The sequence below is a fragment of the Chiloscyllium punctatum genome, chromosome 36, assembly GCF_047496795.1.
Source record: "Chiloscyllium punctatum isolate Juve2018m chromosome 36, sChiPun1.3, whole genome shotgun sequence".
Taxonomy (NCBI): Eukaryota; Metazoa; Chordata; class Chondrichthyes; order Orectolobiformes; family Hemiscylliidae; genus Chiloscyllium; species Chiloscyllium punctatum.
Genome location: NC_092774.1, coordinates 24,560,256 through 24,575,577, shown reverse-complemented (window position 1 = coordinate 24,575,577; position 15,322 = coordinate 24,560,256). Strand labels below are relative to the sequence as shown.

General features: G+C 44.3%; 1 protein-coding gene across 1 annotated transcript in view; it reads right to left on the bottom strand.

The window, feature by feature from the left end:
* Positions 1 to 2,231: 2,231 nt before the first annotated feature.
* The window catches only part of LOC140460041 (uncharacterized), a 137,920-nt gene continuing 124,829 nt past the window's right edge, over positions 2,232 to 15,322 (bottom strand). Inside the window, exons 9-10 of the mRNA XM_072554448.1 lie at positions 5,586 to 5,742; positions 2,232 to 3,313 (exon numbers count right to left, since the gene is read on the bottom strand). Coding sequence (XP_072410549.1) covers positions 2,342 to 3,313; positions 5,586 to 5,742 — 1,129 coding nt within the window. The 3' untranslated portion in view covers positions 2,232 to 2,341. The remainder of the gene's footprint in view (positions 3,314 to 5,585; positions 5,743 to 15,322) is intronic.

Below are 15,322 nucleotides of genomic sequence, written 5' to 3'. Positions count from 1 at the left end.
AAGTGTTTTTAATAATGAGACATGAATAAAGGCTGCATTAATTTTTTGTTCTGAAGACTTACTCATACATCTCAAAACAGAGCTTATGAACTCGGTCACAAGAAGTCTACGGGAATATAAGACACCACTGCCTATTTCCTGACCAGGACCAACTTTGCACAGAAAACATGGGCATTTAGAACGAATGGCACCCCATTTATTTAAAGATCAGGTGAACTTATGAGGCACAGCATTGCCTTAGAAATGAGAGATCCTTGACACACACAGCCAAAATCATCACTGCCATTATTATCTAATCAGAATTTAGGCTGGGATGTTTTTCCACTGGAGCAGAGGAGGTTGAGAGGCAATATTTTCAAACCATGAGGGGTAGAGTTGGCTTAATGGTAGCTGTGTCTTCCCTAGGGGGAGGATTTCAAGAGCAAGGATGCGTTTTTATGGTGAGAGGAGAAAGACGGAAGAAAAGATGTTGGACAAAATATTTACAGAGTGTAGTTCGCCTGGGGAAACAGCTGCCAGTGGAAGTGGTTGAAGCAGGTACATTAACAACATTGAAATGGAGTTTCAACAAATACATGGATAGGAAAGCTTTAGAAGAATATGGGCCAAGTGCAAGAAAATGAGGTTAGTGTTGACAAACATTTTGGTCAGCATGGACCGGTTTGGGCTGAAGGGCCTGTCTCTGTGCTATCGTACTCGATGACTGGTGTTCCTGTCACTCTGACAGTGTTGAGTTTCCACATGAACCAGGAAAAAGTGAGGACTGAAAATGCTGGAGATCAGAGTTGAGAGTGTGATGCTGGAAAAGCACAGCAGGTCAGGCAGCACCCGAGGAGCAGGAGGATTGATGTTTCAGTCATAAGGACATCCAGATGAATATCTCACTAAATCATGCTGAATAAAATCTGATCTCATTTGTCAACTCTGATGCAGAGGTGCTGGGGGTGGACAGGTCAGAAGTCACACAACACCAGGTCACAATCCCAATAGATTGATTTGAACTCATGAGCTTTCGAAGCACTGTTCCTTCATAAGGTGAAGTGATGAAGGAGCAGCACTGATGAAGGAGCAATGTTCCCAAAGCTTGGGATTTCAAATAAACCTGTTGGACTGTAACCTGGGGTTGTGTGACTTCTGACTTCTTCAACTGTGCATTCATGTTGAAATTGATGGGATATTTTATCCAACTCGGAGTAGTTAAATCATATCGCTTGGAGGGGTTCATTTGAAATCTTCCCGGAGGTGAATTTAACAAGATTGAATTATTCAAAGTTACTCAATTCTAAACTTACATCAGGACCGGTAGTCAGAGAGGTACAGCACAGAAACAGATCCTTCAGTCCAACCCGTCCATGCTGTTCAGATAGTCTAAATTAATCTGGTCCCATTTGCCAGCACTTGGCCCAAAACCCTCTAACCCTTTCTATTCATGTCCCCAACCAAATGTCTTTTAAATTCTGTAATTCTAACCAGCCTCCTCCACTTCCTCTGGCAGCTTATTCCATACACGCACCACACTCTGCATGAAAAGTTTTCCCTTTAGGTCCCTTTTAAATCTTTCCCCTCTCACTCTAAACCTATGCCCTCTTGTTCTAACAACATCCTGATAAATCATTTCTGATGGAGATGTCAACGTTTCGGGTAGAACCCTTCTTCAGTCCTGAGGGATAATATCTGAAATGCTGACTCCTGTTGTGCCCAGCCTCCTGTTTGTCTATTTTAGATTCCAGCATCTGCAGTTTTTTATTTTGTCTCTAACAAATGGTGGAGCAGATTCGATGGGTCAAAATAGCCTAACTTCTGCTCCAATGGTCTTGTGGTCTTAGGATTGTGCGGGTCCTGGGCTCAATGAGCAGCAGCGCCCACTGGAAGCAATGTTCACAGAATCATGGAGTCCCTGCAGTGTGGAAATGGGCCCTTCTGCCCAACAGGTTCAGAGCGACCCTTTGAAGAGTAACTCACCCAGACACATTCTCCTATCCTATCACTCTGCACTTACCCCTTACTAATGCACCACACCTACACACTCCTGAACACTATGGGACTATTTAGCTTGGCCAATTCGCCCAAATATGCGCATGTTTGGACTTTGGGAAGACACTGCAGCACGCGGAGGAAACGCACACAGACACTGGTGGCCGGGGCGGGTGGGGCAGGGGAGGAATACGTGCAAACTCCACACAGACAGTCACCCTGAGGATGAAATCTGCGTCCCTGGTGTTATGAGGCAGCAGGGCTAACCAATGAGCCACCACCACTCCCAACCCCGCACCCCCCAGTAGAAAACAAAAAAAGCTTATCAGCTCTCCCACTGCACCCACTATCAGAAAGGGCAGGAGGTTCAGTCCTGGGGATGACCCTCAGCAGTGTTACCGGCAGAATCGGATTGTTGGGAGCATTGGTGCCTCCGCTGGTGCTTGTTCAAGCTGCAGGACATTGTGAACTTCTGCCCACATACAGGGCAGGCAAACGGCCTCTCCCCAGTGTGGACCCGCTGGTGCGTCAGTAGAGTGGAGGAGACAGCAAAGCCCTTCCCGCACTCGAGGCAGGTGAACGGCCTCTCCCCAGTGTGGACCCACCGGTGTGTCAGCAGGTGGGAGGCCTGGGTAAAGCCCTTCCCGCACTCAGAGCAGCTGAAGGGCCTTTCCCCAGTGTGGACCCGCCGGTGCTTCAGCAGGTCGGAAGAGCGTGTAAAGCACTTCCCGCAGACAGAGCAGGTGAATGGCCTCTCACCGGTGTGGACCCGCCGGTGGGCCAGCAGGTCAGAGGAATCGCTGAAGGCCTTCCCACATTTGGGGCAGGGGAAGGGCTTCTCACCGGTATGGACCCGTCGGTGAATCACAAGGTGGGAGGAGCGAGTGAACACTTTCCCACAATCGGGGCAGCGGAAGGGCCTCTCCCCTGTGTGCACCCGCTGGTGCCTCATCAGGGCAGAGGAATCATTGAAGGCCTTCTCACACTTGAGGCAGCTGAAGGGCCTCTCCCCTGTGTGAACCCGCAAGTGCCTCAGTCGGGCGGAGGAATCGCTGAAGCTCTTCCTGCACTCAGGGCAGCTGAAGGGCCTCTCCCCTGTGTGCACCCGTCGGTGCCTCAGCAGGGCAGAGGAATCACTGAAGGCCTTCCCGCATTCAGGACAGGAGAATGGCTTCTCCCTGGTGTGACTGCGCCGATGTGTCTCCAGGGCAGACGGGACACGGAAGCCTTTCCCGCAGTCGCCACACTTCCATGGTTTCTCCATCGCCGAAGCTACAGTTGCACTCAAACTCGTGTATGTCCCCTCCCTGCCTTGAATTCCTCTATCCAGGCCAGATAACTGATTCAGGCTCCACACTCAGTGCGTTGCTGCAACAGTAGGGTCTCTCTTCCAGTCTCACTGATGCTGAAAACGTACTGAAACAGGAACCAATTGGATCAAAGTTGAAAATTGTTGCAGTCCCGATGGATTGAGTGGCTCACAAATGCTGGAGAATCAGAGTCAAAAACTATGGGTCAGGCAGCATCCGAAGAGCAGGAGTGTCAATGGTTCAGGTATAAGCCCTTCATGTCTTGATTTTGAAACTTCATCTTCAGATCTTCAAATACTCTGTAAAACGAGGTTACAAAAGTCAGCACTGTCAGTCCAGGGTAGAAATTCAGAACAAGCAATTCTACTTTCTACAGAACATTCTTTTCTTTTGTTATTCCACAAAACTGAAAGCACCATCCCACTCTCTCTCTCTCTCTCCCTCCCTCTGTTCTCACTCCATTCTAATTCTCCTGAAAGTGCTGATTCAGGATCTGACAGGGACAGAAGAGCAAAACAGTCATGACTGACATCTCTCTGAATTTTGGATACCTCCACCTGAAAATTAATATCTTCCACGACATTGGGATACTGTTGAGAGTGATTTTGGGAAGCAAAAATAAAGTGTGTACATTCAGGATGAACCTGCAATTCAGCTTCTTGACAAACAACCAAACGCAAAATGGTTAACGTGCCCCCACGGGGGTGGGGGAGTTTTGGAATGAGACATCAAGGCAATGATACTAGAGAGAAACTGAACAGACTGAAGTGGCAAACCAGAGTCATCTAGATATACAGCACAGACAAAGGCCCTTTGGTCCAACTGGTCTATGCTGACCAGATATCCTCACCGAATCTAGTCTCATTTGCCAGCGTTTGGCCCATATCCTTCGAAACCCTTCCTATTCATATACACATCCAGATGCCTTTAAATATGTTAGGATTATGCCAGCATACACTACTTCCTCTGGCAGCTCTTTCCTTACATGCACCATCTTCTGCATGAATTTCCCCTTAGGTCCCTTTTAAATCTCCCCCACCCCCCCAAACCTATTATTCATTAGTTCTGGATTTCCAGAGAAGTGACCTTGTTTATTTACCCTATCCATGCCTCTCTTGCTTTTATAAACAATGGAAGCATCAACGGCTTGGTGGCGGGGGGGGGGGGGGGGGGGGGGGAAGGAAGCCGAATGTGCTGGAGCCAATGCGGAAGAAGAGGACACAAAACCTTGAAGTTGCAATGAGGAATACTGCATGTGCTGTACTTGTACCTGTTGATTTTATTTGTGGGAATCAAGTGTATTTTAAAAATAAAAACAAACAAGATATCTCCCCTTTCCCAATCTCCCAATGCTGTTCTGGACACAGTGTGAGACAATTGGGAGCAGGAGTTGGCCATTTGGTCTTTTGAGCCTGCACCAGCATTGAACAGATCATAACTGGATATGAATATACCTACAGCCAGGTGGATAAACTGGGATTTCTTTCACTGGAGCAGAGGAGATTGACAGGTGAGGTTACAGAGGATTATAAAATCATGAGGGGTACAGATGAGGTGAACGGCAGGTGTCCTTTCCCTAGGGTGGGGCTTTCAAGATTAGGGAGCAAATTTTGAAGGGGAGAGGAGAAAGATTTTTAAAAAGACATGAAGAGTTCCATTTTTTTCACACAGAGAGTGCTTTGTGTGGATGGGTGTCCAGAGGAAGTAGTGGATGCAGGTACAGTTACAATGTTTAATAGACATTTGGATAAGCACATGAATAGGAAAAGTTCAGAGGGATATTGGTCAATCACTGGCAAATGGGACTAGTTGGGTTTGAGAACTTAGTCAGCATAGACTAATTGGACCGAAGGGTCCATTTCTGTGCTGTATGACCCTGTAGCTGTGCTGTATAACCCTGTACTGGTCTTAAAACCATTTTCTTGGAAATCCAAGATGGCGGTGGTTTGAGTGGTCTGTTGTGCTGGGCTCTGTGCCATACCCCCGGCAATGTGGACCTTTACCCCCCCTCCCACCTCATTAACCATCTGTAAGAGAAAAAGAATTGCTAATAGAAACTTACTGAACATCTGGAGCTGCTATAATTGTGGTTTGACAGCGTTAGGATCAGAATGAAAGCAAATGAAGGAATGGAGCCGACAGGGGTGCAGCAGGCAGGGCACTCCCCGACTGCATTGGGGGAGCCTGGAGCCATTACTCAAACTCCCAGGGCAGTCCCTTTGGGTTTAATGGGGCAGCAGTAGTTACTCTCGGAGTTTGCCAATCTCTGAGATAAGATTGAAGCAGCAGTGGAACCACTACCTGCCATGCTGGAAAAGCATGAGCAGAAAATTCAAATGTTGGCCCGAAGAGAATAGGCAGCAGAGGAGAGGACCGTGGAGGAGGTCTCAGGAGGAAGGATCCAAACGCAAGAAGACCAGGTTCGGGTCCTTCAGGAGCATGTGGACGACCTGGAAAACTAAAATAGAAGAAAAATCTTACAGCTCCTGGGTCTTCCGGAATGTGATGAAGGCAAAGACCTTATTGGATTCCTGGGTCTGGAGTTGGAGTCGGGCCTGTTGAGTGTGGAGCGGGCCCACCGGATCGAAATGTGCAGGTCCAGGTCGGACCCGCAGACCCGCGTGGTCCTAGTGCGCCTCCTGCATTACAAAGTTAAAACAGTTAGTGATTGAAACAGCAAGAAGACTGGGAAGAGGTCCACAGACTTTAATGCACAAAGGGTCAAGAATAATATATTTTCAGGACTTCTCAGGAGCCTGGATTAAGAAAAGGGCATTTGATGAAGTGAAGAGAGAATTAAGGGATTTGAACATACAATATTCCTTGAGGTCCCTGACCTGATTGCGTTTCACTCATGGAGGGACGGTATATAATTTTGATTCAGCAGAAAAGGCGATGGACTTTGCGAATTCTCTGAATTAAAGAAATCGAGTCAGGGTGAAGGCGGGAGGGACATCATTACAGACAATGCTACTTTTTTGCCCCTTTTTGTGGTTCTCGGCTTTATATGTACTGCCCTGACAAAAAACTGGAATTATTTAGTATATCGGTCAGTTACGTATTGTCTGGGGCCTTTTTTTTACTGCTGTCCTTTTGTTTTTGGATTGTGGGTGGCTATACCTGTACTTAAGATGTATGGAGAAGGGGTGTGGGGAGATGGGTAGCCATGTTAACTCTCAGAATGTAAATAACATGTTTTTTTTCAATCTGTTTGGGGCACAGCCTCAGTGGAAAGGAGCCAGGATGGTGGCAATGGTGGGGTTTGGGGAGGGGGGGGAAGAGATCTCTACATAATTGGGGGTTATTTGAGCGTTTGCTTCAGTTATATGTGGTAGTTAGATTTTTATTTATCGTAGTTTTTAATAGGAGCAGTTTTTAGACTTTATAGAGTTAATGTCTTTGTTGCTCACTGCACCTCGGATAAGCTTCCTCCTCTTGGGAAACCACGGGCTGCCCTGGATGACCATGGCTACTGAGTCGTTCAGGTGGTGCACCTGGAATGTAAAAGGGAGCCATTCCCCCATTAAAAAGAAAGGAGGTGCTGTCAAGCCTCAGGAGGGAAAGGGTGGACACATTTAACTGATAAGGAACATGTGAAACTGCAGCAAGGAGGTTATGATAGGGTATTCTTCTCCTCCTTTAGCTCCAAGTGTAGAGGAGTGGCTATACTGGTAAGAATGAAGAAGCTCCCTTTCCAGGTAATTGAGCAAATTAAGGACAAACATGGACTGTCCGTCATTCTTAAAGCTCTAATACATGGAGAAGAGTATGGCGTCCTGAATGTGTATTGTCCCCCCGGTGCACCCTCTTAAATTTATAATTGATGCAGTTGCAAAATTAATGAGTCTTGGGGTATGCCGCATGGTCATTGGAGGGGATTTTAATCGCCTAATAGATCCCGAGGTAGACAGGGTGCCAAGGGGCCAGGCAGGTACACCCGCGCAATCTAAGCAGTTGGTGGACATGTGTGAGGAGTTGGGATTAGTGGATGTGTGGAGACATCTCCACCCTAATGGAAGAGACTTTACTTTCTCTTCCAACCCACACAAGTACCACATAGGAACTGACACTTTTTAATGCCATTGGATTACTTGGACAGAACATTGGCTTGTGAAATTGGCAATATAGCTGTCGGAGCATGTGCCAGTGTATTTTGAAGGTAAAATCAAGAGTGGTGGAATGGATGCACAGCATTGGTGCATGGACCCATTCCTGTTAAGGGATAGCAAATTTGTTGAGTAAATCACAAGAGTTCAGAGCCTTCTGGGATATCAACTCGGGTACGGCCAGTAATTCGGAAATACTGTAGAAGGCCACTAAGCCATATTTATGAGGCGTGATTATTTTTTATTCAATGACTAGAAGGACGCAGAGGAAGGAGCAACAACAGATGTTGGAGACCCGTCTGCAGAAAACTGAGGAAGTATATTATAATAGGACTTCACTGGTCAAGCTGCAGCTCTCCGGGCTGCTCCCAACTCATTGCACACACTGGGGAAACAAAGGTCTGCTTTGCGCAACAAAGATTGTTTGAATTTGGAGATAAGCCACGAAGATATCTCACTAGAAAGAAAAATGCTTCTCAATCTATTATGTCTGTTAGAGAGAAGGCTGGCACAGTTACTCGTGAGTTAAAGAAGATTAATGTTAGATTGAGGGAATACTTTGCAGAGTTATATCAGTCAGAGGGTGATGAACACAGTACAGCGAGAATGCAGGCCTTTTTTGAGATCCTGCACCTCCCTAGTATAAACGCGGAACAGGTTTCCTGTTGAATGGGCCTATGACGATACAGGAGGTGCATGAAGCAATAAAACATCTCCAAGGTGGCAAAGCACTGGGGTCAGATGGATTCCCAAGTGAATTCTATAAGGAATTCATAAATGTGTTGGTGGAGCTACCTCTGGGGATGTATAGCTATTCATATGCATAGGATTATCTTCCACCCTCTCTTAGGGAGGCTAATATCTCCCTCATTTTAAAGAAGGGGAAAGAGCACGAAGAATGTGCTTCATACAGACCCATTTCACTGTTGAATGTAAATTTTAAAATTCTACCCAAGACGCTGGCCCTGAGGTTGGAAAAGGTGTTGTTCTGTATTGTGAAAGAAGATCAGATGGGCTTTGTTATGGCCGTAGCTCCTCCAACAATATCAGGAGGGTACTGAACATGGTGCAGGTATGCCAGCAAAGGTTGATCCTGGGTTCAGTGGCCTGCCTAGATGCAGAAAAGGCATTTGACCAGATAGAATGGCTATACCTGTTTGGGGTCCTCAAGCGCTTTGGTCTGGGGACAACCTTTGCTAGTGTTGTATAATGATCCTAAGGCAGCAGTCATCACAAACGGCACTAAGTCAGATAACTTTAATCCTGGGAGAGGTAGTAAACAGGGGCGTCCTTTCACCGCTGCTATTTACCTTGGCAATTGAGCTGTTAGCTGAGGCTATCAGGAAGGACCCTGAAATAGTGGGGCCAGGAGTGGGAATGGGGGAACATAAGATTACCCTATATGTTGATGATGTCCTTTTGTTCTTGGCCAATTTGGAGGAGTCCGTTCTTCGATTGATTCAAACAATTAATTTATTTGGCAGTTTTTCGGGCTGCAGGATCAACTTTACAAAATCAGAAGCCATGCCGATGGGGTGGGGAGGTGCCTATTCTGAATTAGTGGAGGTGCCTGACCTGAAGGATGGAATGTAGTTCCTGTTTAGACGGTCGTCAAAAGGGTTTTTGTATTTGGGAATTTCTATTACCCCTGCCTTCCACCAGCTGTATAAAGCTAACTATGTACAATTACTGGAGAGGATAAAGCAATTTTTGCAGAGGTGGGACGGATTACCGTTATCATGGTTAAGCCGAATATCTCTGATTAAAATGAATGTTCTTCCTCGCCTGTTGTACGCCATGAGAATGCTCCTGTTGTTGTGACCCAGATGAGTCTTACTGAGGCTCAATGGTTGGCTGGGTTCTTTTATTTGGTGTCACAGGTGCCCCCTAATTAAGTTTACCAAATTGCAGCTCTCACAGGGTGAGGCGGAGTGGACCTTTTGGTCTTGAAGAGATATCAAATAAGTGCTTTCTTAGCATATGTGGGTGACTGGGTACGGGGGGACTCGGGGTCGATTTTTCTTGACGTTGAAGCATTGCAGTCGAGATGTCCCCTAGTTAATCTAATATTCATTGATAAGATGAAATCCGAGACTGAGCAGTGTAAGAGTACAATCATTTTAAATACAGTGAAAGCCTGGAGGATAATGAGGCAAGACAAGGGTAATTGGCTGAAGACCTCGCTGATTACCCCACTGGTGGCAGCCCAAGGATTTAAACCTGGGGCAATGGACTCCGGCTTTAAGTCATGGGAGAATAAGGGAATTTCCTGTAGGGAAGATTTATTCGAGGGTTAGGTCTTGATGTCATTTAGCCAGCTAAGTCAGAACTATGCATTGTCTAATAGGGATGTTTTCCGGTACTTTCAGCTAAGGGATTAAATACAGAGGAAGATCACACTCCTGGCTCAGCATTACAGGTCAAATGTGGAGTAAAGAGTACTCTGGTGTACAGGCGCTCTTTCAGTTAGTACGTTGTATCATTTACAGAAGGGGATGTGGAGGGACTGTCTAGGATGTGGAATCAGGAGCTAGGATAGGATATTTCATTAGAACTATGGCAAGATATATGGGAAAATATTAGGAAAATTTCAATATGTAACAGCACAGGGCATGCAATTGAAAATTTTACACAGGGCTTATGTGGAGCCAGAGAAGCTAGCTAAGTTCAAGAGAGGAGCATCACCAGGGTGTCCCAAATGTAAAATTAGTATAGGCACTCATACACTGCTATTGGTCATGTTGTAAGATCCAGAGATGCTGGAGTGCTACAGTAAGGGAGCTGAAGGACGTCCTGGGGGATTGAAGTTAAAGTGAATCCGGTATTTCTTCTTCTGGCGTTGCCAAATTTGCCTTCTGTCAGAGAACACAGGAACAGACTGTGTAACATTCTTACGCACTGTGCAAGGAAGAACATTTTAATTAATTGGACGTCAGAAAAACCCCCAGGGCTTATGTGGTGGCATATGCTGGTGATGGAGCATCCCCCCCAAGATGACCTCACAAATATGGTGCACCATAAAACAGTAGTTTTACAAGACATGGCAGCCCTTTCTAAATTATATTGATGCAGACTGATCAGCAGTATTAATTAGAGCTGTGGTATAGCTGTGGGAATAAGTCTGGGCGCTCATGGGGCCCTGGGAGTGCAAGGCTGTGTGAAAAGAATACAGGTACAATAACTGGTGCTCCAATGGATGGGAGCTTGAATAGAGATGTGGTGAGCAAAATAGAATAAAGTAATGTGATAGAATTCAAATTAACTTAAATTATTTTTCATTTTATTTTTATTCAATTTGATTGTAGTTTAGTTTAAGCTAAGTTTGTTCTAGTAAAATAATAGGTAGCTCATTATTAATAGTATCACAATATGATATTCTCGTACTGCTATTTTTATGTATTTTGGTATTGTTCTCTTTTGTATATAGAGGTGTTGTGAGAGATTTGAAACAGTTTTGAATGAATATATATTTTTTTAAAAATTTCTTGCCTTCCCCCATAACTATTTTTGACACCCCCTGCAATGGCACGTGAACTCGCTGGTGCCTCCACAGGTGGCAGGAGTGGGTGAAACCCTTCCCACACTCTGAGCAGCTGAAGGGCCTCTCCCCAGTGAGGACCCGCTGGTGGGTCAGCAGGGTGGAGGCCCGAGTAAAGCCCTTCCCGCACTCGGGAAGGAGTGATGGCCGAGTGCCATTATTGACTGGACTATCAACCCAGTTCCGGGGACTCCCAGGTATGAATTCCGCTGTGGCAGTTGGTGGAATTGGAATTCTGTCGGAAATCTTGAGTTCAGAATCTATAAATGAAACCATTTTCATGGTTGGGGGTGGGGAATCCCATCTCATTCACTCACATCCTTTTGAGGAAAGGATTCACTCAGTCACCCTCGCTGTATCCTTTACCTGGTCTCACCGACAGGTGACTCCAGACCCACAGCAGTCTTGTTGACTTCACACTGTCCCAAATCTCCAACCACCCTCCCCCAGCAGATGGGCTGGGAGAATCTTACATGGAGACAGGGTCTGGGTTGAAATTGCTGAGTGAGGCAATACTTCCTCTGGATTAAGGTTGTACCAAGGTTCCAATTACAAAGGGACAACTTGGTGGTTACCAGTAGTAAAGGAAGTGAGGTGGGGTGGTGTATGCACACTTTGACCCAGAGTTGTTTAAAAAGCAGCTACGTTTTCCATGCCTCTTTACTGGGGAATCGGAAGCTGTAACAAAGTTGTGTCACAATAAAGGTTACCTGAACTTACTGCCAGGCTCAAGCTCTCATTAAAAGCTTTGAGCTCCAGGAGGTTTTTGTTTTAAAGCTCCTCATTTCTTTCAGCCTCCTGCACTAAGTTTCCAATGTCATGTATCAGATGGAGCAGTGAATGAGGAGCTAGTATCGTTAGAAATTGTAAACGTTTCAGGAGTGCAGGTACTGTGTTGTTACATCAGCGTTGTAAAGCTTACTGGCAGCACCGGGAGGGGTGGGCTGTATTCACTAGAAACGATATGGAGGAGCTGGTATTGGACTGGGGTGGACAAAGTTAAAATTCACACAACACCAGGTTATAATCCAACAGGTTTATTTGGAAGCACTTGCTTTCGGAACACTGCTGCTTCATCGGTTAGCTGTGAGAGGTATGAATAAAGGTGAGGGCTTGCATTTTCCTAAAACAAGGAAGGGCAGGACTTGTACAGTTAATGGTCGGGGCTGGATCATGTTGTGAAACAGAGAAACGTTGGTGTGGAGGGGGCATTCAGATACATCGTTCCTTGAAAGTTGCATCATTGGTGGACAGGGTGGTTAAGAAGGTAGTTAGCACCATTGCCTTTATTGTTCACACCACTGCATATAGGAGTTGGGACATCATGTTGAGGTTGTACAGGATGTTGGTGAGGCCACTTCTCGAGTACTGAGTACAGGTCTGGTCACTCTGTTATTGGAAGAATACTGTGCTGTATATCTCCATGACTCTATAAAAAGAGCCATTACAAATGTGATGGACCAAACAAGTGCCTTTTGAGAGATATAAATGGGAGCATCAATATTTAAGTAAACTTCATCCCAAAGTCTCTGTTTTGTCAGGGGACAATGTAAGCCAGTAGGCCTTGCAACTCAACCTCATCTTGTCCTCACCCAATATTCAAGGGAAATTAAGGGATGATGAAAAATACTGGTTTTACCAGTGATCCTCTCATTCCATGAACAAATAAAACAGATTATGATGCTGCCATCACTGCATATGTCAGAATTAAGTGATCAGAAAAATTCTGAACTCACACTACTCACAGTTTGTGCACAATGCCATCATGTCTACTAATTCTGATCATTTCAATTGATATTCAGTCTTACCAAATTAAGAGCAGCCACGGTTTATGTTTCATTGGCAATTCGACATGTTGACTTTCTATTATCACAATCTCTTTGACGTTGTTATATGTATTTAATCTTTAGATTGGTTGTGTCATTTAATTGTGAAACAGACTGAAAATTCACAAATTCACCAAATGCCAAAACATTTTTTTTTAGGATGTTTGGGCACGAGCACTGACAAATAAAATATCAAAGAATTACAAAGTTATCAGGAGAGATACATATCTTGTTTAACCAAATACATTGGCAGTGCAGAGAATTTCAGCAAAGTGCAATAAATATTCACTGTGTACCCCTTATTCAACTCATTCAAGAATTTCAAATTGAGCTTGAGGTAATTCAAGAGCAAATGGCAACATTTGTTTGTTAATACACTCACCATAAACTCTGAAAGATTATTTTTATCAAAGTCACAATGTTTAATCCCAAACAGAGCAATTAAATGCAAAGTTACTTTCAACCATTTAGTAAAAGACTGCAAATTTTATTTCCTATGAAAAACAATTTTATAGTTTTGATAAGATCTTTACAAATATATTAAACAAAATAGCTTTCCTGGGTGTCAATATTTACAACAGTTATGCAGCTATTATTTGGCAATTGACCAACTAATTGAAATAATTTCAGAATAAATTAGCTGCTTCATTATAATACATTAAGATATTTTAATAAAGTCATGAAAAGGAAATCTTTAACACAAAGTTAAATAAAATACAAAACCATCTTACAGAATTAATTTGAAATCATATCTGTTGAATCACAAAAAGATAATGCTCAATGTACCAAATGACAGACAATCACTGGTAATGAAGGAAAAACATTGTAAAGAACATATATATCTCAAATGAATATCTACTCTGTCTTGGACAACAATGACTGAAAATTCTTTTGTCAAATTGAAAACTACAATACTAAAGCTGTAGAAAATCCATCACTGAGCCCAACCTCGAATCAATGTTTTTTTTCCAGGAAATCCTTTTCAGATTTCAGGCTTCTCCAGCTACAATTAGCACGAAGGGAAGGTTAGGCACAGTGCGGAAAGGATGAGCAATAGCAATATCTTGGCTCTCACCCAAGTATTCTCCAAAGAAGAAAAAAATGCATCTGGATGGGGAGATGAATAAGGAAGGAATCAGAGGGATATGGGCCAAATGCTGGCAAATGGATCACTAGATTACTTTAGGATATCTGGTTGGCCTGGACTGAAGGGTTTGTTTCTATGTGCTCATTACAGATACTCCTCTTCTGTGATCCACAGTCATCTCCCCATACCAGCTGTACTTTTCATGAAATAATTTGACAATTGTTGACATCTACCAACCTCTTCAATCCTGAGAAATTTCCTCTCTCTGCAAAATGTGGTTCACGTTGGCAAGTTCAATCCTCCTCCGTTCCTCAAGAACGCACTTTATAATGTGCAATGTTCTCAATAGCTGTTTAACATTCAATGGGGAAACTGTTTTCAGTCCAACAGTTAGACAGAATTTCTCTGAAATGTTTATGGCAAATGCACTGTCCCACGAGAGCTCGTGGGGCCAGTTAAAATGCTTTTAACAGCTTTTTCTTTAAATTTCCCTGCCTTCCCAGGATAGAAATTTTCTCCCAGAAATTATTTGCCCTGAAAAAAAAAATCCAGCAGTAAAATAATTATGGAGCTATCAATAAAAATGTCTCCGTTGGGTTATCCAAGGTTAGAAATGGAACTGACAACCAGAAGCGGCAGGTACAAACCACTATAAATGCCGGAGGAAACATCACAGAAGCGCTTCACAGGAGGCTCCCAAGCACTGAGGATGTCACCTAGACAGGGGACGAAACGTCTGCAACACAAATTCCCAGCTTGGCGAACAGAACCACAACAACGAGCACCCGAGCTACAAATATTCTCACAAACTTTGAAGTATACTTCCTCTTACAGGGTCACCCAGAGCTGTACTCAGTACCCGGAAAGTGGCCTCACCAACATTCTGTACAACCTCAACAAGATGTCCCAACTCAGTGGTGTGAACAGTGGAGGCAATGCTGCTGAGTGCCTTCTTAACCACCCTGTCTAGCAGTGATACAACTTTCAAAGAACTATGTACCTTAACTCCCCCCGTGTCTCTGTTTTACAACATGACCTGGGCCCTACCATTAACTGTACAAGTCCTGCCCTTGTTTTAGCAAAACGCAACCACTCGCTTTTATTCATACCTCTCTCATACACACACTCTCTCTCAGTCATATACATGTTCACACACCCCCCACTCCCCCGAACACACTCACTGGCTTATACTCCATCACACTCACACTTTACCAAATGTTCACACAGTCTTACGCACACTCGCATGCACAAACTGACATGCACACAATCACACTCTCTCATGCACACACAATTCTATGGGGTGAATTTGTATTGGCAGAATTATATTTGCAGACACATTCAATTTTGCTCAAACAAAAACAGAATCTGCAGCCAGTCAATCCATGTAATATTTTATAAATTCCTACTTTGGAAATAGAAACAGTCTGATTCAAGACTGGGATACTGATAGACTCGAAGCTCACACCTGTAATGCATGTCTG